The sequence below is a fragment of the Misgurnus anguillicaudatus genome, unplaced genomic scaffold (genome assembly GCF_027580225.2).
Source record: "Misgurnus anguillicaudatus unplaced genomic scaffold, ASM2758022v2 HiC_scaffold_34, whole genome shotgun sequence".
Taxonomy (NCBI): Eukaryota; Metazoa; Chordata; class Actinopteri; order Cypriniformes; family Cobitidae; genus Misgurnus; species Misgurnus anguillicaudatus.
Window position 1 is genome coordinate 4,923,234 of NW_027395284.1, and position 20,325 is coordinate 4,943,558.

The following is a 20,325-nucleotide window of genomic DNA, read 5'->3' on the forward strand; positions in this document are numbered from 1 at the left end:
CTGTACACTGCAAAAAATGACTTTCTTATTTAGTATTTTTGTCTTTTTTTCAGTACAAATATCTAACGATTCTTAAATCAGGATGCATTTTCCTGATGAGCTAATTTTTAGACAAAAAATACCAAATTTAAGTGAATTTGTGCATAAAACAAGTAAAAAACTGCCAATGAGATAAGTAAATTTGTCTTAAGTGTTGAAGAAAAAAGTTAACTTTTTTTTGCTTACCCATTGGCAGATTTTTTTGCTTGTTTTATGCACAAATTCACTGAAATTTTATATTTTTTTTGTCTAAAACTAGACTTATTTTCTTATGTTGGTCATCAAAAAAATGCATTTTTATTAAGGAATTTTTAGATATTTGTACTCAAAACAAGACAAAAATACTAAATAAGAAAGTAATTTTTAAATATAAGAAAGTCATTTTTTGCGGTGTACGCATTGCAAAAAATGATTTTTAAGAAAATAAATTCTTAGTATTTTTGTCTAAAAATATCTAAAATTTTTTAAATTAAGATGCTTTTTCTTTATGAAGAAAATAAGTCTAGTTTTTATACCAAAAATATCAAATTTAAGTGATTTTGTGCATAAAACAGGCAAAAAAAAATAAATAATCTGCCAATGGGGTAAGCACATTTTTGTTGAATTTTTCTTGAATTTAGTGTTTAAGAAAAATGTTCAAGATTTTTTTTCGCTTACCCCATTGGCAGATTTTTGTGCATGTTTTATGCACAAAATCACTTAAATTTGATATTTTTGGTATAAAAACTAGACTTATTTTCTTGGGTCGTTTTGTTCATCAAGGAAAATCATCTTAATTTAAGAATTTTTTGATATTTTTTACTGAAAACAAGGCAAAAATACTAAGAAAATTTTTTCTTAAAATCATTTTTTGCAGTGCACTGAAGGTTGAGAAATTAGTTGAGAAACTAGTTTTTATTATCCATCCCTCATCTCTCAGAACTGATCACAACAATTAAAATGAAAGTAAAAAAAGCATTATTGTAGGGTGCAACAATACTAAATACCTCAGAACAGAAAATGTGATTTTATTTTCTGGTACAAAAGCACATAAACTTACTAACATTAGTGTTGAAAGACCCCAAGTCATGTGGGGTGGCACTGATAAAGTGCAAATCATAATGTAGCCAAAGGCATAAACGTTTCATAATTTTATCAATTTACATCCTGTTTGATGTTGTAAAGCTAAGCCCATAATTTCTTTAAACATAAAAAGATTAAGACAATAATTACATGGTTGCATTTTAGTCTGTTTCTTAAATGACTGAGTGTTTGTCAGCTTTTTTGAAGCAAGACACAGCATGTTTTCCTAAGGCGAATTATTCCTCTTCTGGGGGAAAATCGTCTTTGAACTTGATCATCTTGTTGCTTAAAAACAGAATGTCCTGTTTGAACCTGGCTGCATGTGAACTTCAGTTTCAGTGCCTTCTAGTGATGGGAGAAACGAAGCACGCTAGCGACACCTGCTGGTCAAAATAATGTAAAAGCAACGAGATTTAGACCCAAACATGTCCAAGTGTGTTACGTTTGTATGTACCCGAGTTGGGAGTCTCAAAAAGTGAAAAACTTCTCTTCGAGGTTGTTTCAGAGGTGGAAAGTTTATTACTGTTTACATTTCAAATAAAGCCGTGGGATTGTCCGCTTAACCACTTCAAATGACAGCAGCACGCATTTCTCTACAACGGCACGAGCTGCAAATCAGCCGTTGATCGAGGCAAACAAATATGTTTGCTTCGTTTAACAATTATTTGACAGGTTACATTATTTTAAAAACTACAATAAATAAATAAATTATTAATTAAATAATGATAAAAATACAAAACATAAAAGATGTTGCCTACACGTAATATCAATTCAAGGATTTTTTAAATGAAAAAAAATATATATATATATATATATTTTGCATTTTATTTTTATCCTTATTTTTATTGTATATTTGTATATTTTTTACTTTATTAATTATTTGCGTTGATTTACAGGCTTGTCAACGTCACTTCAGGCGTGACGTCGACGGATGTAGCTCTTCTGCTAACCAATCACAGCGCTCGGAAGGAGGGGCTTCTCATTGGCGCCTGGAGTTCATGCTACATGTGGAGGACGATAAACAAACATTGACGTGAATGGGGTTTTCGGTTTTCAGTAGACAAAACTCAAGTAATTTGTTTTACAAAAAAGAAAAGTAACCCTATCATTAGCATTAAATTGTATGGACAAGAAGTGAAGCAAACAGCAGTTGTGCGTTTTTTAGGTGTATGGATGGATGTTAAATTGAATTTCATAATGCATATCCAGAAGCTTGTAGACAAATGCAAAAAAGCTTTAAATGTCATGAGGTGTTTAGCAGGAATCGATTGGGGAGCATGTTGTCAGTCCCTTAAGACAGTTTATTGTGCCACAATAAGATCAGCAATAGATTACGGCAGTATGGTATATTGTACTGCATCTAAAGCTCAACTTGTAAAGCTAGAGACAATTCAGTCGCAGGCTTTGCGAATTTGTTGTGGAGCTTTTAGATCCTCTCCAATACCGGCAGTGCAAGTAGAGATGGGGGAAATGCCTCAAAAAATTCGTAGACTTAAGTTAAAAATGAGATATTGGATAAGTATTAAGGGACATTCGGATCGTCATCCAATTAAAATGGTGTTGCAGGAATGTTGGGAACATGGAATTAAAAAGATATCGAGTTTTGGATGGACGGCCAGTGAGGAGGCTCAGAAGATGGGGTTAAATGAATTAAATGTTGCATCCACTGTAAATAGTTCAGCAATCCCCCCTTGGCTTTTCCCAATGCCTTTAATAGATACTCAATTGAGTAAAGAAAGGCAGAATGATGGCTTAAATAGTCTAGATATACAGCAATACATAGACCAAACGTATTATAGTGCAGTACAAATATATACTGATGGTTCAAAAGATCCAGAATCCGGGAAAACAGCAGTAGCAGTATATATACCACTCTTTAATATCAGAATATCAAAAAGAACTTCAGATCATATTTCTGTATTCACAGCAGAAATAATAGCAATATGTCTAGCACTACAGTGGATAGAAGAAATACAACCAACAAGGACAGTGATTTGTACAGATTCTCTTTCAGTTTTGTATAGCTTGGCAAGTGGAACATCATCAGCAAGGCAGGACATGATTTTTGAAGTAATGCAGAGTCTTTACAGATCACGACAGTATGGATTATTGGTCAATTTTGTATGGATTCCATCGCATATGGGGGTGGAAGGAAATGAAGAGGCTGATAATTTGGCCAAGCAGGCATTAAAACATTCACAAAAGGATATTGAAGTGGCATTAAGTAAGACAGAAATTAAAGTGATAATAGCAAAACAAATACAGGAAATTTGGCAGAAGGAATGGAATGAAGAAATAAAAGGTAGACATTTTTACGGTATTCAAAGAGAAGTTGGTTCAGTGAGAAGAAGATTCGGAAATAGGAAAGAGGATGTATTAGTCACAAGAATGCGTTTAGGACATTGTTTATTAAATAAATGTCTTCAAAGAATTGGTAAGCATGACAATGGAAATTGTGATAAATGTGGATTAGCTGAAACTGTAGGACATGTGCTCATAGAATGTGAAGCTTATGAAAGAGAGCGTTTCAAGTTAAAACAAGCTTTAAGAAGTATTGAGATTAATGAGATGACACTTCAAGTTCTCCTAGGGAAAGGTGCTAAGCAATCAAAAATATATCATGAGTTAATTATATTTTTAAAGGAAACAGGATTATTTAATAGGATGTAAAATTCACTTCTGTGTAAACTCTTAAATTTATAATTTTTTTTTTTTTTTTTTTTTTTTTTTTTGACAGAGTAGGTTAAGTTTAAATCTTCCTTTCAAATATGCGCTTCACACTCCTTTCCAGTAGGTGGCGGGAATGCACCTTTTAAGTTGGTTTGCCAACCGCCATAAAACCCTAGAAGAAGAAGAAGAACATTGACGTGAATGCGTTTGTGTTATTTGTTAGTTTTGTGAATGAGTTAGTGTTTATGATGGCTGGAGTGATCCGCAGACTCGACGAGACTGTAGTGAACCGCATCGCGGCGGGAGAAATCATCCAGCGGCCTGCCAATGCCATCAAAGAAATGATGGAGAACTGGTGAATACTTTCACTGTAATTAATTACATGTGTCACGTTCATCAATATTTTGATTACTGCCCACATAAAAAAACTGTAGTAAAGTCTATTATTTAATCATACTACAGTAAATACTAAAGTATACAACAGTATTTCTCACAGTTTAGTAGTGTACTGTACTTAATATTACAGAATACTATAGTAAACTATAGCATTTATACTATACTATAGTACTTTTATAATACTACAGTATATTATAATTTACAACAGTGTGCTCTATTGTAGTTTTTACAGTATTTTTATGTGGGCAATAAGGACTGATGATAGTTTAGTGATTACTTTTGATTGCTGTCACTCATGTTTATTGATCTCTAATCTCCTCGAATCTCTTTATTATGGAAAAAACAACATTGGATTTTTTTGTCATTATCCAGTAAAAGTTGTCATCACTTTTTACACATGCATGTATGTGTAAATTTAATAAATTTGTGCAATTTTGTGTTTTTATTTCTCAGTTTGGATGCAAAGGCCACAAATATTCAAATTACAGTTAAAGAGGGCGGGCTGAAGCTCATTGTCATCCAGGACAACGGTTCCGGCATCAGGGTACCGCCATCACTTAATGCTGATGGGTGATTCTCACGAAAACTTGGTTTTAAACATGTCAAGCATGAAAATGTAAAAATTGCTTAAATTTACTTTTTTTCCCACCAGACATTGAAAAACAAAGTCTGGAGTAAATGGGAACATTAATTTAAAAACTTTTACTTATCATTTAACACTTTTTGTAACATAATTAAAAAAATTAGTCCTAAAAAATCTCATTACCACAACAGTCAGATAACATCAACTCTGACATATTTTCAAAATGACATGACAAACAAAGAACATAATTTGGAGATTCTGCACATGCATTTAAAATCAAAGTATTATGCTTCTATTAATTAAATTAACATTTAATAAGCATCTGTCGCGGTAATGATAATCAAAATGTCGTGTAAGCATTCTGACAAGACAATATTTCAAATTAACTGTAAAAAAAATGATCTTACCTGGTAGCCATCTTGTAGTAACTGGTCCATGTGCTTGGTCACTCAAAATCAAACTTTATTAAAATTCTGTATGTGTGCTTAAACTGTTCTCAAAAAGTGTTGCGGAGGATGAGAACATCAGGCATGGACACATCAATTCCCTAATTTTTCTTCATTATTATTATACATGAATATTCAGTAAATATTTTTCTGTCATCTAAAGTAGTCTAGCAAAACATCCATTTATTTTTTTTCTTAATATTTTTGTGTTAATTTGATTAAATGACAACAAAACGCATGTTCAAACACAGCCGAACACATTGCGGTAATGAGAATTTCAGGAGAAAATGAGATAAAATTTACAATTATAAATTCTTATGTTGAAATCACACATTGTGCAAGGTAGAACACAGTATTGTGTTTATTCTGATGCTTTTTAATGTTACTATATTACACATTTTAAAGCTAAAATCATTAGTGCCGTGGTGTTTCAATGGTTTCGTGAGAATCACCCTGATATGGAGGGTTTATAAATGTCACGTTTCTTGTAGGAAGCTCACTGTGTTTTTGTTTTCACAGAAAGAAGATTTAGAAATAGTTTGTGAACGTTTTACAACCAGCAAGCTTCAGACTTTTGAGGATCTGACATCAATTGCGACATATGGATTCAGAGGGGAGGTATGTGCCATCTATATGTATATATACAAACACTACTGTGCAAAAAAAAAAACCTCTGTTCCAGGTGTCTTGAAGATTTTGCAACATCTGATCTTATGCTATCTCAGTCTTATGCTATCTGTATTTCATGTAATCCCAGACTATTCTGGTTATGACGAGATCAGACCTCTATGTGGGTCATACTGTCACACCTCTATGCAATGTAATTGCTGTAGAAACCAATCCAGAAAACAAAATAAAAGCGCTTCAGGACACACAACAGTTGTGATGCACAGTGTGGACAGTCAATCATTCAAATCGGATATGCACAAAAATCGGATTTAAACTGACAGTCTGTGACACCTACGGCATTGTTCTTGGCTTTAGTTTACACAGGAAACTTTCCGGCACTGATCCCGGCAATGTTACTAGGTCCCCATCCCGGGATTGATCCTGGAATCAATTTCACCCATAAGGCAATTTTATGGAAATTTTATGGGATCTGTGCTCTGTGTGAGAGGCGGTTTCCCAGACAGGGCTTATCCTAGTCCCGGATTTTAAATGCATGTTTGAGCTGCCTAAATGTAAAAACACATTGCATTGACATATCTAACATATATCAGTGCTGTTGTTTTGTCTTAAGATGCACACCTGTAAGGTTTTTTTTATTAAGGTTTGTTTGTAAAAACTACTTAAATGTCCTAATATAAGGCCTAGTCCTGGATTAATCTTAACCCTGTCTGGGAAACTGCCCCAAAATGTTGCTTGATTATTATAGTGTAATCTGTGTAAATTATGTAAATTATTTATATTTACACCCAAGCAGAAGATATAAATAAATGTCTTAAAAACATTATATCAGCTAATTTATTTGATCTTCTGATCAATTTCCTGCCACTTTTACAGGCTCTTGCCAGTATCAGTCATGTAGCACATGTCACAATAACCACAAAAACTGCTGATGCAAAATGTGCCTACAGGTAATTTATTTATGTTTTATATTTCTGGTCAGATAGACTTGTATAATAAATATAAAACCATAAACAATTCGTGTATTTTTTACCAATTAATTATATGAAAAAATAAGATTTTACTGTGATGAAAATATTTATTTGGTTTTATTTAAAGGGCCAATTACTGTGATGGGAAACTAAAGTCTTCACCTAAACCCTGCGCTGGAAATCAGGGGACGTTGGTTTCTGTATGTTTGACTTTACTGCTTTTTTCATGTGAACTCAGTAATCTTAAGGTTTCCCATAAGAGTCATCTTAGTCTTTTAATTTTGTTTTTAGGTAGAGGATCTGTTTTATAATGTGTCAACTCGACGGAAAGCTCTGAAGAGCCCCAGTGAGGAATATTCCAGAATCGTTGAGGTTGTGAGCAGGTTTGTTTGTGACACATTACAGAAAAATTTGGTTTTATAGTCATATATTACAGCATATGATTGTATTTTATGCCATACCAGATATGCCATTCACAACTCCGGGAAAAGTTTTGCTGTCAAGAAGGTGAAAAACAGATCTTTACATTCAGCATGCACATTTTAAATAAATTGTATTTTGTAATAAGTTGTGTGTTAATGATTATTAATTTCCATTTTGATAGCAAGGTGAAATGGTTTCAGATGTGAAGACCCTTCCAAACGCCTCTGTGTTGGACAATATTCGCACAGTATTCGGTGTGGCTGTGAGCAGGTACTTGATAAGTTGATGACACTGAAAATGGTGCATTTGATGGGATTTTGTCCATCAAATCCACCAGACAGTGCATCCCATTTTTTATGATTCAAAGGGGGGCTTATGTGGACCGTGCCTGCCAAATCTCAGCTCTACGTCATATGTTTGAGCTTTTCTAACTCAACAAAAAAAAACACTAATTGAATGTTACACTACGTTCACACTGCAAAATATTTTTGTGACCCATATCTGATTTTCTTATGACAGTCTAAACAACACATATGTGGTCCTTAATCGGATACATCTGATGTATTTTAATGTGACTTCAGTAAACGGCCATGACTTTTACGAGCAGCATCATGTTTGACGTCACGTCTTCTTCTGCGCATGCGGGTCACTTTAGGGCCATATACGTTTCACACAGGACTGATTGCAGTTGCATTGAAATGATAATGTGTCAGCGCAAAAATAACTGAGCATTAAGACCTACAGTGTAACTGAGCCTTAAATGTGATTATTTATTTCAGAGAGCTGATTGAAGTTGAGTGTGAGGATCAAAAGCTTGCTTTTAAACTGAAGGGCTACATCTCCAACGCCAACTACTCTGTCAAGAAATGCATCCTCATCCTTTTCATAAACCGTATGTGTTTTGCATTTATTCCTCTCGCGGTAGTTTTAAAATGCATTTAAACATCGTCTTGACCTTCATTCATCTGTGCATTTGAAACATCAGTTCCAATTTAAGTAGAAATGCACAGCACAAGACCATATGAACAAAACCATACACTGTTAAAAGTGAAAGTTGGATTAACTTAAAAATACTTCAGTTGGTAACACCTAAAAAATATTTTTTTTTCTCACAAAAAGCTTAAAGGGGACATTTCACAAGACTTTTTTTAGATGTAAAAATAAATCTTTGTTGTCCCCCAGAGTATGTATGTGAAGTTTTAGCTCAAAATACCATCTGGGTGATTCTCACGAAACCATTGAAACACCACGGCACTAATGATTTTAGCTTTAAAATGTGTAATATAGTAACATTAAAAAGCATCAGAATTAACACAATACTGTGTTCTACCTTGCACAATGTGTGATTTCAACATAAGAATTTATAATTGTAAATTTTATCTCATTTTCTGCTGAAATTCTCATTACCGCAATGTGTCCGGCTGTGTTTGAACATGCGTTATGTTGTAAGTTAATCAAATTAACACAAAAATATTATAAAAAAAATGAATGGATGTTTTAGACTACTTTAGATGACAGAAAAAATATTTACTGAATATTCATGTATAATAATAATGAAGACAAATTAGGAAAATGATGTGTCCATGCCTGATGTTCTCATCCTCCGCAACACTTTTTGAGAACAGTTTAAGCACACATACAGAATTTTAATAAAGTTTGATTTTGAGTGACCAAGCACATGGACCAGTTACTTCAAGATGGCTACCAGGTAAGATCATTTTTTTTACAGTTAATTTGAAATATTGTCTTGTCAGAATGCTTACACGACATTTTGATTATCATTACCGCAACAGATGCTTATTAAATGTTAATTTAATTAATAGAAGCATAATACTTTGATTTTAAATGCATGTGCAGAATCTCCAAATTATGTTCTTTCAGGTTCGTCATGTCATTTTGAAAATATGTCAGTGTTGATGTTTTCTGACTGTTGCGGTAATGAGATTTTTTAGGACAAATTTTTAAAATTATGTTACAAAAAGTGTTAAATGGTAAGTAAAAGTTTTTAAATTAATGTTCCCATTTACTCCAGACTTTGTTTTTCAATGTCTGGTGGGAAAAAAGTAAATTTAAGCAATTTTTACATTTTCATGCTTGACATTTTTAAAACCAAGTTTTCGTGAGAATCACCCATCTGGATCATTTATTACAGCATGTTAAAATTGACACTCTGTAGGTGTGAGCAAAAATGTGCCGATTTTGGGTGTCCTTTAAAATGCAAATGAGTTGATCTCTGCACTAAATGGCAGTGCCGTGGCTGGATAGTGCAGATTAAGGGGCGGTATTATCCCCTTCTGACATCACAAGGGGAGCAAAATTTCAATGACCTGTTTTTTTCACATGCTTGCAGAAAATGGTTTATCAAAACTAAGTTACTGGGTTGATCTTTTTCACATTTTCTAGGTTGATAGGGGACCCAATTATAGCACTTAAACATGGAAAAAGTCAAATTTTCATAATATGTTCACTTTTAATATTTTTGGTGTTTCCAATTGAACTCATTTTAAAAAACATCTCACCTAAAATGTTTTACTTAAAGTTAAAAGAATTAAGTTGACAAGACATACTTTTTTTAAATGTTACCAACTAAGTAGATCCAACTTTCACTTTTTACAGTATATATAAGTATTGTGTTCAATTTGATAAATCACTGTTGCTTGGCTTGTATAATACTTTGTATGTAAACTGACAATTTGCTGTTTTCTAGATCGTCTGGTGGAGTCGAGTGCCTTAAAGAAATCTATTGAAACTGTCTACAGTGCCTATCTTCCCAAAAACACTCATCCCTTTCTTTATCTTAGGTAAATGTAATATGATCATATGAAAATATTCAGTAACACTTTACAATGAGGTTGTATTGTTGAAGGCGGAGTGCATGATTTTTGAAAAACACTTTGGAAAAGGAAGTCGGGCCGAGTACCAAAACACACTTGTAGCCAATCAGCAGTAAGGGGCGTGTCTACCAACCTCGTCGCCTGGGTCGCGTATGTGTGGGGCGGGTCTATCAAAAGAAGGTCCAGATTCTATTGGGGTAGACGCGTGTTTGTTTAGGTGATTTCAAATGTTAACATTGGCTTTCAGAGATCATGCACCCCACCTTTAACATTAGTATCCTTTTAGGTAACACTTTACAATAAGTTTGTATTTAAGTAAATGCATTAGCAAACATGAACTAACAATTCTTCTTCAGCATTTAATAATGCATTTTAAATCTAAAGTTAATTTCAAAAGTCATTTTTAAATGCACAATTAACTAACATTGATACAGTTTATCAGCATTTATTAAGTTAACCTATGGCTTATTGTTACTAGTTTATGTTAGCTCATGCATTTACTTAAATACAACCTTATTGTAAAGTGTTACCTAAAAGGATAAAGGATTGACCATAAAAGATGCTGAATTATAAATTTCCCCGTTTTAAAGTTTGGAGATCGCACCCCAGAACATTGACGTGAATGTTCACCCCACCAAACATGAGGTTCACTTCTTACACGAGGACTGCATCATCGAGAGCGTTCAAAAACACATCGAGAGTAAACTTCTCGGCTCAAATTCCTCACGCACGTACTTCACGCAGGTAAATCTTTAAACACGTATCTTCATATATTTTGACTACTTGACTGACTTGCTTTATCGGCAGACTCTGCTTCCTGGACTTTCTGCGTCCACCAGCGTGGCGAAAGCCTCGTGTTCTTCAGCAGATTCCCAGGAGCGCGTTTACGCCCATCAGATGGTCCGCACGGACAGCAAGGCCCAGAAGCTGGATGCTTTTCTTCAGCCGTCAGTCTCCTCCACTGCTGCTCAGAGCAGATTAGAGAAAACATCCAGCCCTCCGACCGCTACTGAAGACGTTAAAGAGCCCGACGATACAGAACTGCTGGACGCTGTCGAGGTTCTGGAGCCGTCCGTCAATGATATTCCTCAGACAGATGGTCAATGTCCTGCTGAAGAAGCACCACCCAGGTGAAATGAAGAGAAGGCTTATACTTTTTAACTTGAGTATTTCTTGTATCTGGTTTTATACATGACTACAAAAGAACAACTATGTGATTTGTTTGTTTTTTTGTGAAGCAAGCAATTGTTAGCATTGCTCCCCTTGGTGGTGAAGATTTGAGCACAGAAAATTTGATAATTTGATGTTTATTTCTAGTAGGGATGCACCGATAGGATTTTTTTGGACTGATACCAATTTTTAACAGACAACTTCTAGCCGATGCCGATATTAAACACTTGTATACAATACTATACAGTTGGTCTATTAGCTAGTTTATTTCTGCATCAAATTATTTTTACTGAACATGGATTGGATCTAATTAACATTCAACTGACCAACATAATAAGAGAGGCACAAATTAAGCTAAAACAAATATAACGAGACAGCATGACAACCTTCAAAGGTGGTTTTTGCTATTCAGCATTTATTTTATTAACAACATTAACTCATTTTTTACATATAATGGATTTCTTTATGCAATTAATTAATAAACAATTGGTATCTGCCTTTCTCGTGCTATAGCCGATATGCCGATGGTTCCGAATTCATCAAAAATCGGCCGATTAAATATCGGCGGCCGATACATCGGTGCATCACTATTTATTTTATCTTAGCTGATGCTTTTCAATAACAAACATTGGCTATATTGACAAATGACTGCTTGCATTTATGTTTGAAGTTGCTATAATTATATAATACAATAATCTAAAATAATAATATATAAACTATAATATAGGGATGCACCGATATGGAAATTTTGGCCGATACCGATAACCGATAACTCTTTAAATTTGGGGGGGCGATAACCGATATCTATAGGCCGATAAATATTCATATTATTTTCACAATGAAAAACTTGCAGACCGCGGACATCTTGTCTTTGCGCTAGACTAGCATACTCTTCTTAAGCCCGCAACACGTGTCATCTTCGTGCTATGTCACAGAAAGCACCAATCAAAACTTCACATGGCCAGCAATGAGCAAGTGAAGTAGTTCAACAAACCAAAATAATCCATAATTTATCGGCTTTCATTTATCGGCCTAATTTTGCTATCAGACCGATAACCGATAATATTAAAAATAAGCAGTTATCGGCCGATGACGATACGTCGGCCGATATATTGTGCATCCCTACTATAATAAGCACTATACTATATTGACATCTTGCTCTGGTTTCCTCTACAATCCCTCTTTACTATTATTTTTTTTCATGTAGTCTCTTAAGAAGTACAGAGGATAAACCTGTTGTCTGATGTTTCAGGAAAAGGCCACATGTTGACAAGAAGAAGGAGGATTTGACGGCAGCCGCTCTTCCCAGGAGACGCATCATCAACCTGACCAGCGTGAAGGAGCTTCGAGAAGATATAGAGCAGCAAACTCACAAAGGTCAAAATCTAAACAAAATGTAATATAAGTCTCAGGTGTGCCTATAGTGTGTGAAGTTTCACCTCAAAAAAACTCACAGAACATCTGTTTAGCAATAGCATGTCCAAAATGCCCCAAAAGTGCTGTTTTCATGACTGTACCTTTAAATGCAAAAGAGCTAGTACAGCTCCTCACTCCCTGGCTAACAGACAGTGAGCGTTTTCGGCTAAAAATAGATCTGATTCATGTGAATGCATTCGGAGTCAATAGTATCTTTAGCCATGTTAGCGTTACAATGTGCTAACAAACACATTTAGAAAAGCTTGTGAGTAAAATTAACCAGTCAGTCAGTGGCCGTGGGCGGAGCTTGATCAGTGTGACATCACATTAACAAGAGATTCAAAGCAGCATGTCTTATGCTACGTGCTCATTAAACGCGAAGCATCGCATTACTCGCTCTAGATTACTCGTGGGATTGAACTTCGGGTCATGCGAGTTTTTCGCTCGAGTTGAATATTTTCCCAATTTGCATCTTCTGCATCGCCCCATGCAAGTTTGCGTCTTTTTTCGTCTTTCTATGTAATCTACTCGCGCAAATCATTGAATTCGCATTCGCATAATGTTACTGCTTTGGTTTAACAGGAATTAAAAAGAGAAGTGGGTGGATTTTTTACACTGTAGGGTTGTTGTGTTCACACACTGCCAACACACATTTACGTCCAAACACCTTGTAAAAGTGGATTTTGCATAATATGTCTTTGTGTGATTAATTCATGTTAGCATCATGCTAGCTTCATGCTAATTCATGTTAACATCATGCTAACTTCATGCTAATTCATGTTAGCATCATTCTAACTTCATGCTAATTCATGTTAGCATCATGCTAACTTCATGCTAATTCATGTTAGCATCTAGGGTGGCCATTCGGGCCAGTTCCGCCGGACACGTCCCGAGCATGTTTTCGGGTTCGTTCTCCAGAAGTCGCGCGCATACGTCATCGAGGTTCTCACATTTCAGTTAAAATACATTAGAAAATTAAGATTTATTTCTTTTAAGACATAGAATCATTGTAGTTTCATTCTTACCTTGAAAGGTAACGGTTGCTTTTCTGAAATCAAACCTGAAATATTAAACCTTGATGACGTATACGGTCGACCAACGCGACTTCCGGAGAACGAACCCGAAAACATGTTCGGGACGTGTCCGGCGGAACTGGCACGAATGGCCACCCTATTAGCATCATGCTAATTCATGTTAGCATCATGATAATTCATGTTAGCATCATGCTAGCTTCATGCTAAATCATGCTAGTTTCATGTTAAATCATGCTAGTTTCATGCTAAATCTTGTTAACTTCATGCTAAATCATGCTAGCTTCATGGTAACTTCATGTTAATTCATGTTAGCATCATGCTAGTTTCATGCTAAATCATGCTAGTTTCATGTTAAATCTTGTTAACTTCACGCTAAATCATGCTAGCTTCATGCTAACTTCATGTTAATTCATGCTAGCTTCATGCTAAATCATGCTAGTTTCATGCTAAATCATGCTAGTTTCATGCTAAATCTTGTTAACTTCACGCTAAATCATGCTAGCTTCATGCTAACTTAATGATAATCATGCTAACACCATGTTAAATCATGCTAGCTTCATACTTGAACATACTAACAGGCAGATAGCCTACTAAACTAAACTTCTGTCAAACCGTTTTAAACGTTCAGGCTACGCTTTGTCAAGCCAACATAAAGTTTGTCCTCAAACTTTAATATCTAGTTTTACTTATTAATTAAAACAACTCTAATATGAAGTCACTTGTCTATTTTGAAGGCACTTGTCTAATTTCCTGTCTCAGTAAGAAATATGTCAACAAAGGAGAGAACGTGTCATTCTTTTAATACATTTTGTGTGTAATTGAGTGTTCATGGGTAAAATATCGATACAGCTAACTATCATGATACATTTTCCCCCGATAGTGCATCGATATTTCAATCTCTACTATTGATATTTTTAACAACCCATCAAATCCCTCTTTGTGCGTCAAACGACCTCGTCCCCCGCTGCTGTAGTTGTCGCTGTCCAGTTGTCTGTCATATTCGGCCAATGTCTCAGAAGTCAGCGGGAGTGAGAAAATGGCAGAAAATAAAAAAACCTGCAGCTTTCAAAGCAGACGTGTGGAAGCACTTTGGCTGTAAAAAAAATTCAGCTCTATTTTTTACATTTTTGATAATAAAAAAAAGTATTGCAATGTATCACAACATGCATGATCCATGTATCGTGATACGTATCGTATCGTAAGGCCCTTGCCAATACCCAGCCCTATTCATGGGATTTGTTTTGTGTTTTTCTCCACAGGTTTACAGGAGCTTCTGCAGAATCATTCGTTTGTGGGCTCTGTAAATCCTCAATGGACTTTAGTGCAGCATCAGACAAAACTTTACCTACTGAACACAACCAAAATCAGGTTAAGAAGTTTTTCATCAACTTCTAAAGGTTTTAATAATATTTAATAAAGCTGTAATATTTATTTATTATTATTGTTTGTTCTACAATTTCAGTCAGGAGCTGTTTTACCAAATTTTGATCTACGATTTTGGTAACTTTGGGGTCCTTCGATTGTCGGTGTGTTGTTGTTTTTTATGTTTTTATACAGTTTTTAAATCATTGCATGTAGTTTTTCACTTGAACAAACACAAAACATTTAACACAGTTGATTTTAAAATTGCATGTTAACTATTTTTTATTAATAAATGAAATTAAATGTCAGAATCCAGCTCCGCTGTATGATCTGGCCATGTTGGCTCTGGACTCAGAGGAAAGCGGCTGGACGGAGGAAGACGGTCCAAAAGAAGGACTGGCTCAGTATATCGTAGATTTCCTCAAGCAGAAATCGGAAATGATGGAGGAATATTTTTCCCTGGAAATAGACGATGTGAGTGATAAGACCTACACATAATTAAACATTAAAGGAGCAGTATGTAAGAAATGTATATCAATTAATCATAAAATGGCCCTGATATGTCACTAGACATTAAGAAATCATTTTCATTTCAAATGCTTATATCACTGACAACAGTGGTCCGGCCTGGAGTTGCAGCCCTCAACTGATGTTTATGTTGTCATGTTGTGTATTGGCCACAAGTTGTGTGATTGCAGTACCAGTTTTAGCCACAAGTTTTGTGATTGCAATACCTGTTTTGGCCACAATCCTACATACTGTTCCTTTAAGACTAAAGGCTGTGAGTTAAGTAAATATAAAAGCATTATGCTTAACATATATCTATTGGTGTTTTATAATTGTTTATTAATAACAGTTGGGCATTTGATTGTTTTATTATAGGAAGGAAAACTGGTTGGTCTTCCAATGTTGCTTGATAATTATATTCCCGCAATGGAGAGACTTCCTATGTTTATTCTGCGTTTAGCCACTGAGGTCTGTATTTCACACACAATGGGCATTCATTTAGAAAAATAAAATCCAAGATGACTGAAGTTTGTGATGTATGACGCAGGTGAACTGGGATCGGGAGAAGGAGTGTTTCCATGACTTTGCTGTTGAGTGTAGTCACTTTTACTCCATCAGGAAACTTTACACACTGGAATCAGATGCAGAAGAACCTCAGGTAGGTTAGACAATACACAGATTAAAAAAAGGAAGAGTCATCGGTTAAAGGACATTTCAGCTGTGTATGAAAAACAAACTTTCGTATTCTGCAAGACAGGTCACATCACTTTAGGTTCAGGGGTCTCATTTATAAAACTCTGCGTAGGATCCTTAATAAAAGTCTATGTATGCACAATAGCCAAAAATGGCAAGCGTCAAAAAATATTAAGACTTATAAAACCAAGCAATGTTCCCTTTATAAATCACAGATCACCTGCAAGTGTGCACACATGAATCATCCTCAGATCCCACCCTTTAAGTGAAATCTCCCTTAAAGTTGTTTTTTTTAATAGATCACAACCTTTGCGTGGGAACTGGCATACACAAACGTTTCCAGTCCTGTTTTGTGCGAACGCACACTTTATAAATGAGACCACTGGTCTTCTGCATGTACTTTATGATATGTCAAAACCGTCATAAGTCGCATGGGTATGCAATTTGTAGCAGTAGTAAACAATACATTGTATTGGTCAAAATGATCAATATTTTTATACCAAAAATCATTAGGATATTAAGTAAAGATCATGTTTCATAAAGATATTTAGTCAATTTACTACCGTAAATATAAAAAAATGTATTTATTATTAGTAATATGTGTTGCTAAGGACTTCATTTGGACAACTTTAACCCGTTAATTGGCGCTGTCCCGTGAGCGGGACACCTACATTTATTTCAATATTTTCTATGTTAATGTTAATCTAGCACGACAAACTATATATTGTTGGAAAGGTCTAAGAATGTAGTTTTCATATTTCAAAACCTTTTAGCAGTAATAATAATGCAGTAACTGTAATTTATTCATTTGTAACACAAGTATGCAGCAAACCTCACAGCAAACCAGCACAAACCTCAATATTTTAGACAATTTTATGTATTAAAAATAATACTATATTGCATTTTTATATATTACAAATAAATGTAAACTGCTTTAAAAAAAAATGAATATTTTCACCTCCAGACACTTTCCTAAAAAATTTTGAAGTGTCTTCTTTAAAACAAAAAAATTTCAAAATTAGGCTTCTAGACAAAAAAAGGCCAGAGTTATATAAATTTAAAGGTGTATATCACCTTTTCACCAACCCCCCACTCAAAAAGGGCTGCGCCAGTTAAAGGGTTAAAGGTGATTTTCTCAATATTTCGATTTTTTTGCATCCTCAGATCCCAGATTTCAAATAGTTGTTATCTCGGCCAAATATTGTCCTATCCTAACAAACCATAAATTAATGGAAAGTCTATTTATTCAGCTTTCAGATAATATATAAATCCCAGTTGATCCTTATAACCAAGAGCACTTCTCGTTTTGTGGTGCATGGTCAGAAAGACTCAAAATGCCTTTTGGAAAAATAAGCATAATCGATGTCCATCGCATATGCAGATTGATATTTTATAGTTGTATTATTTTTCTTATTCTCACTGACATTTGGATACTAAAATAGAATAAAATTCTACAAATAAAATAAGGCTGTTAAATGATTAATTTCATAAAAAAAGTTTGCGCTTGGATAATATGTATTTGTGTACCTTGTGCAATTCTTATGTATATATAAATACACATACATGTATACATTTATGAAACAATTTATGTATAAATACAAATTTGTTTAATTTATAATATAAAAATTAGTGCTGGGCAAAGATTAATCGCGATTAATCGCATACAAAATAAAAGTGATTTTTTTTGCATAATATATGTGCGTGTACTGTCTAATTATTATGTATATTTAACCACACACACATTCATATATTCATTTCAGAATTGTTTTATTTATATATCTTTTTTTTTTTAATTTATATTTAATATAGGTTATATAAAAATATAAATAAATATATGTAAACATGTAAATGTTTCTTAAATGCATACATGAATGTGTGTGTATATATTTATACATAATAATTAGACACAGCACACACACATATTATACCAATAATCACTTTTATTTTGTAGGCGATTAATCGCGATTAATCTTTGCCCAGCACTAATAAAAATATGTAAATGTTATACTTATAATTATTCACAGTACACACACACACGCAAACACAAACTTTTATTTTGTTGTATGCAATTAACCGTTTTTGACAGCCTTAAAATAAAAACAACTAGCTAGGTTAGCTGAATACAGTAAAAGTGTATAAATATCGCTATCAGTTCATACTGCTGTTAACACTTTACAACCAAGTGGATCCAGACCTGTTTTCCGGTTAGTTCATGTGACATTCGGCAAAAAGCCTGGCTACGCTAACTCACTGTACTGTTTGGTGCCTAGTTATCATCCTCTTTACTGTTAATTTCTAAGTTTGTGTTAATGTCCTTACCAAACGTTGTCAAGATGTCAATTCTGTTATTAATTCATCACAGTGTAAATGAAGTCAATTCATTGAGATGTGTCTGACTGAAACTAAAACGTTTTTTTAAATAAATGACTTTATTGTTTTTAGGATGCAGAAATGAGCTGGCAGTGGAAGGTGGAGCATGTGCTGTTTAAAGCGTTGCGTACTCTCTTCAGTCCTCCAAAACACTTCAGTGAAGACGGCAGCGTCCTCCAGATCGCCAGTCTGCCAGATCTCTACAAAGTGTTTGAAAGATGCTGAAGTTTCTGTATAATAGTTCAAATGCTGCTTTTGAAAACACTTGTGAAGATGAAACCAAACAGTCCTTCTTTATTTGTGTATATTTGTACTATTTGTGTATATTATTTGACATAAAAAATAAAAATTTCTTATTATTGACAACAGACTAAATGTTTTCAAAATTAGGGAGGCACCGATACAAAATTTCCGTGCCGATATTTGATTACTTGGGCTGCATTTACACTGCCTGTTTTCAATTTAGATTTTTCCACGGATGTGTAAGCAGTAAATTTGATCTCACGATTATTTCTCAAGTTCGTACGTCCGATTCATAAAACAAACATGCATGTCTATATCACAGTCTATGGTTTTGATGTGAAATCTATAGATCACAAATGATCTTGAAAATGTGCACAGCTAAACCGTTTCAAAATGTCATTAACATATAAAAGAGCACCTGTCGATGTTTAAATCCTTATGAGCATCAAGAAAGACTTATATTTCCAAAAACCTGCAGCAATCAGACAAGCAAAAGTGCGTACGTCTGCTCAGACCCTGATGTGACACTAAGCACTTTTCAATGTTTTTTTCCAGTTTTTATAAATATGGACTTTGCGTGGATCTGTGCATTTGCACCTTTTGTAAATCCGGCCATAGAATGACATCTACCGATAGTTTTGCTTTTTATGTCATAAAATCCTTTAAATTCAAGGACTAAATGTGGGGACACATTTCAAGTGAGAGCAAGGTTACATCGTGTTACCTTTTAAGATATATTGTTACAGTTCCCTTTTGAGGGAACTCGCGCTGCGTCACTGCGTTGACACTTTGGGGACGCCTCAAGGGGTAAGTGCGTCTATCAAATGTGTATATCAAATTCAACCAATGGTGAGGCTTAACGACAAAGGGGTGACGTGGGAACCAGGAAGTATATCACCATCTGAAATATTGCCGAAGAAGGCGTTACAGGGATGCAGGTAGTATGGAAAGGGAGACGCAGCGTCTCGTTCCCTTCTCAGGGAACAACAGTTACATACGTAACCCGAGACGTTTTCATGTGTCAAACACTACTATGCAAAAAAGCATTTTGGTATGAATCAACATTCGCATACAGAAGATGGATATAAGCATTTAAAGTGAACAGTTCAGCACGTGTGCTTAAAAAGTCTAGAATTTTTATCCTACACTACACAGGGAATATGGATTTTTTTTTTCCAGAAAACCTCTTGCATAAAATAGATGCAATCACTTTCAATGACCTGTATCTATGTATGTATATTTTCAAAAACTTTCCAGGTAGTGATGCACCGATAGGATTTTTTTGGGCCGATACCGATTTAAACAGACAACTTCTGGCCGATACCGATATTAAACACTTGTGTACAATACTATACAGTTGGTCTATTAGCTAGTTTATTTCTGCATCAAATTATTTTTACTGAACATGGATTGGATCTAATTAACATTCAACTGACCATATAAATATTGCTACTTCGAAAAAGTTGGACTTCTTTTCCC

At 34.6% G+C, this 20,325-nt stretch overlaps 1 protein-coding gene across 1 annotated transcript; it reads left to right on the plus strand.

Annotated features, from left to right (window-relative positions):
• The first annotated feature begins 2,001 nt into the window (after positions 1-2,001).
• Positions 2,002-18,952, plus strand: LOC141363360 (DNA mismatch repair protein Mlh1-like). Its single transcript, XM_073866019.1, has 20 exons — positions 2,002-2,125; positions 3,960-4,126; positions 4,621-4,711; positions 5,716-5,814; positions 6,700-6,773; positions 6,922-6,994; positions 7,086-7,177; positions 7,259-7,301; positions 7,399-7,487; positions 7,997-8,109; positions 9,925-10,018; positions 10,642-10,795; positions 10,859-11,181; positions 12,474-12,598; positions 14,931-15,039; positions 15,134-15,197; positions 15,343-15,507; positions 15,916-16,008; positions 16,088-16,198; positions 18,676-18,952. The coding sequence occupies exons 2-20, from the start codon at positions 4,017-4,019 to the stop codon at positions 18,826-18,828; spliced, it is 2,175 nt and encodes a 724-aa protein (XP_073722120.1). The 5' UTR covers positions 2,002-2,125; positions 3,960-4,016; the 3' UTR covers positions 18,829-18,952.
• The last annotated feature ends 1,373 nt before the right edge of the window (positions 18,953-20,325 follow it).

What these genes read in the sequence shown, in the direction of transcription:
- LOC141363360 (XM_073866019.1), top strand. Translation starts at nt 4,017, where the DNA reads ATGATGGCTGGAGTGATCCGCAGACTCGACGAGACTGTAGTGAACCGC. An exon ending in CCTCATCCTTTTCATAAACC is followed by an intron (nt 8,110 to 9,924) that starts GTATGTGTTTTG and finishes GCTGTTTTCTAG; the next exon opens with ATCGTCTGGTGGAGTCGAGT. An exon ending in TTTCCCTGGAAATAGACGAT is followed by an intron (nt 15,508 to 15,915) that starts GTGAGTGATAAG and finishes GTTTTATTATAG; the next exon opens with GAAGGAAAACTGGTTGGTCT.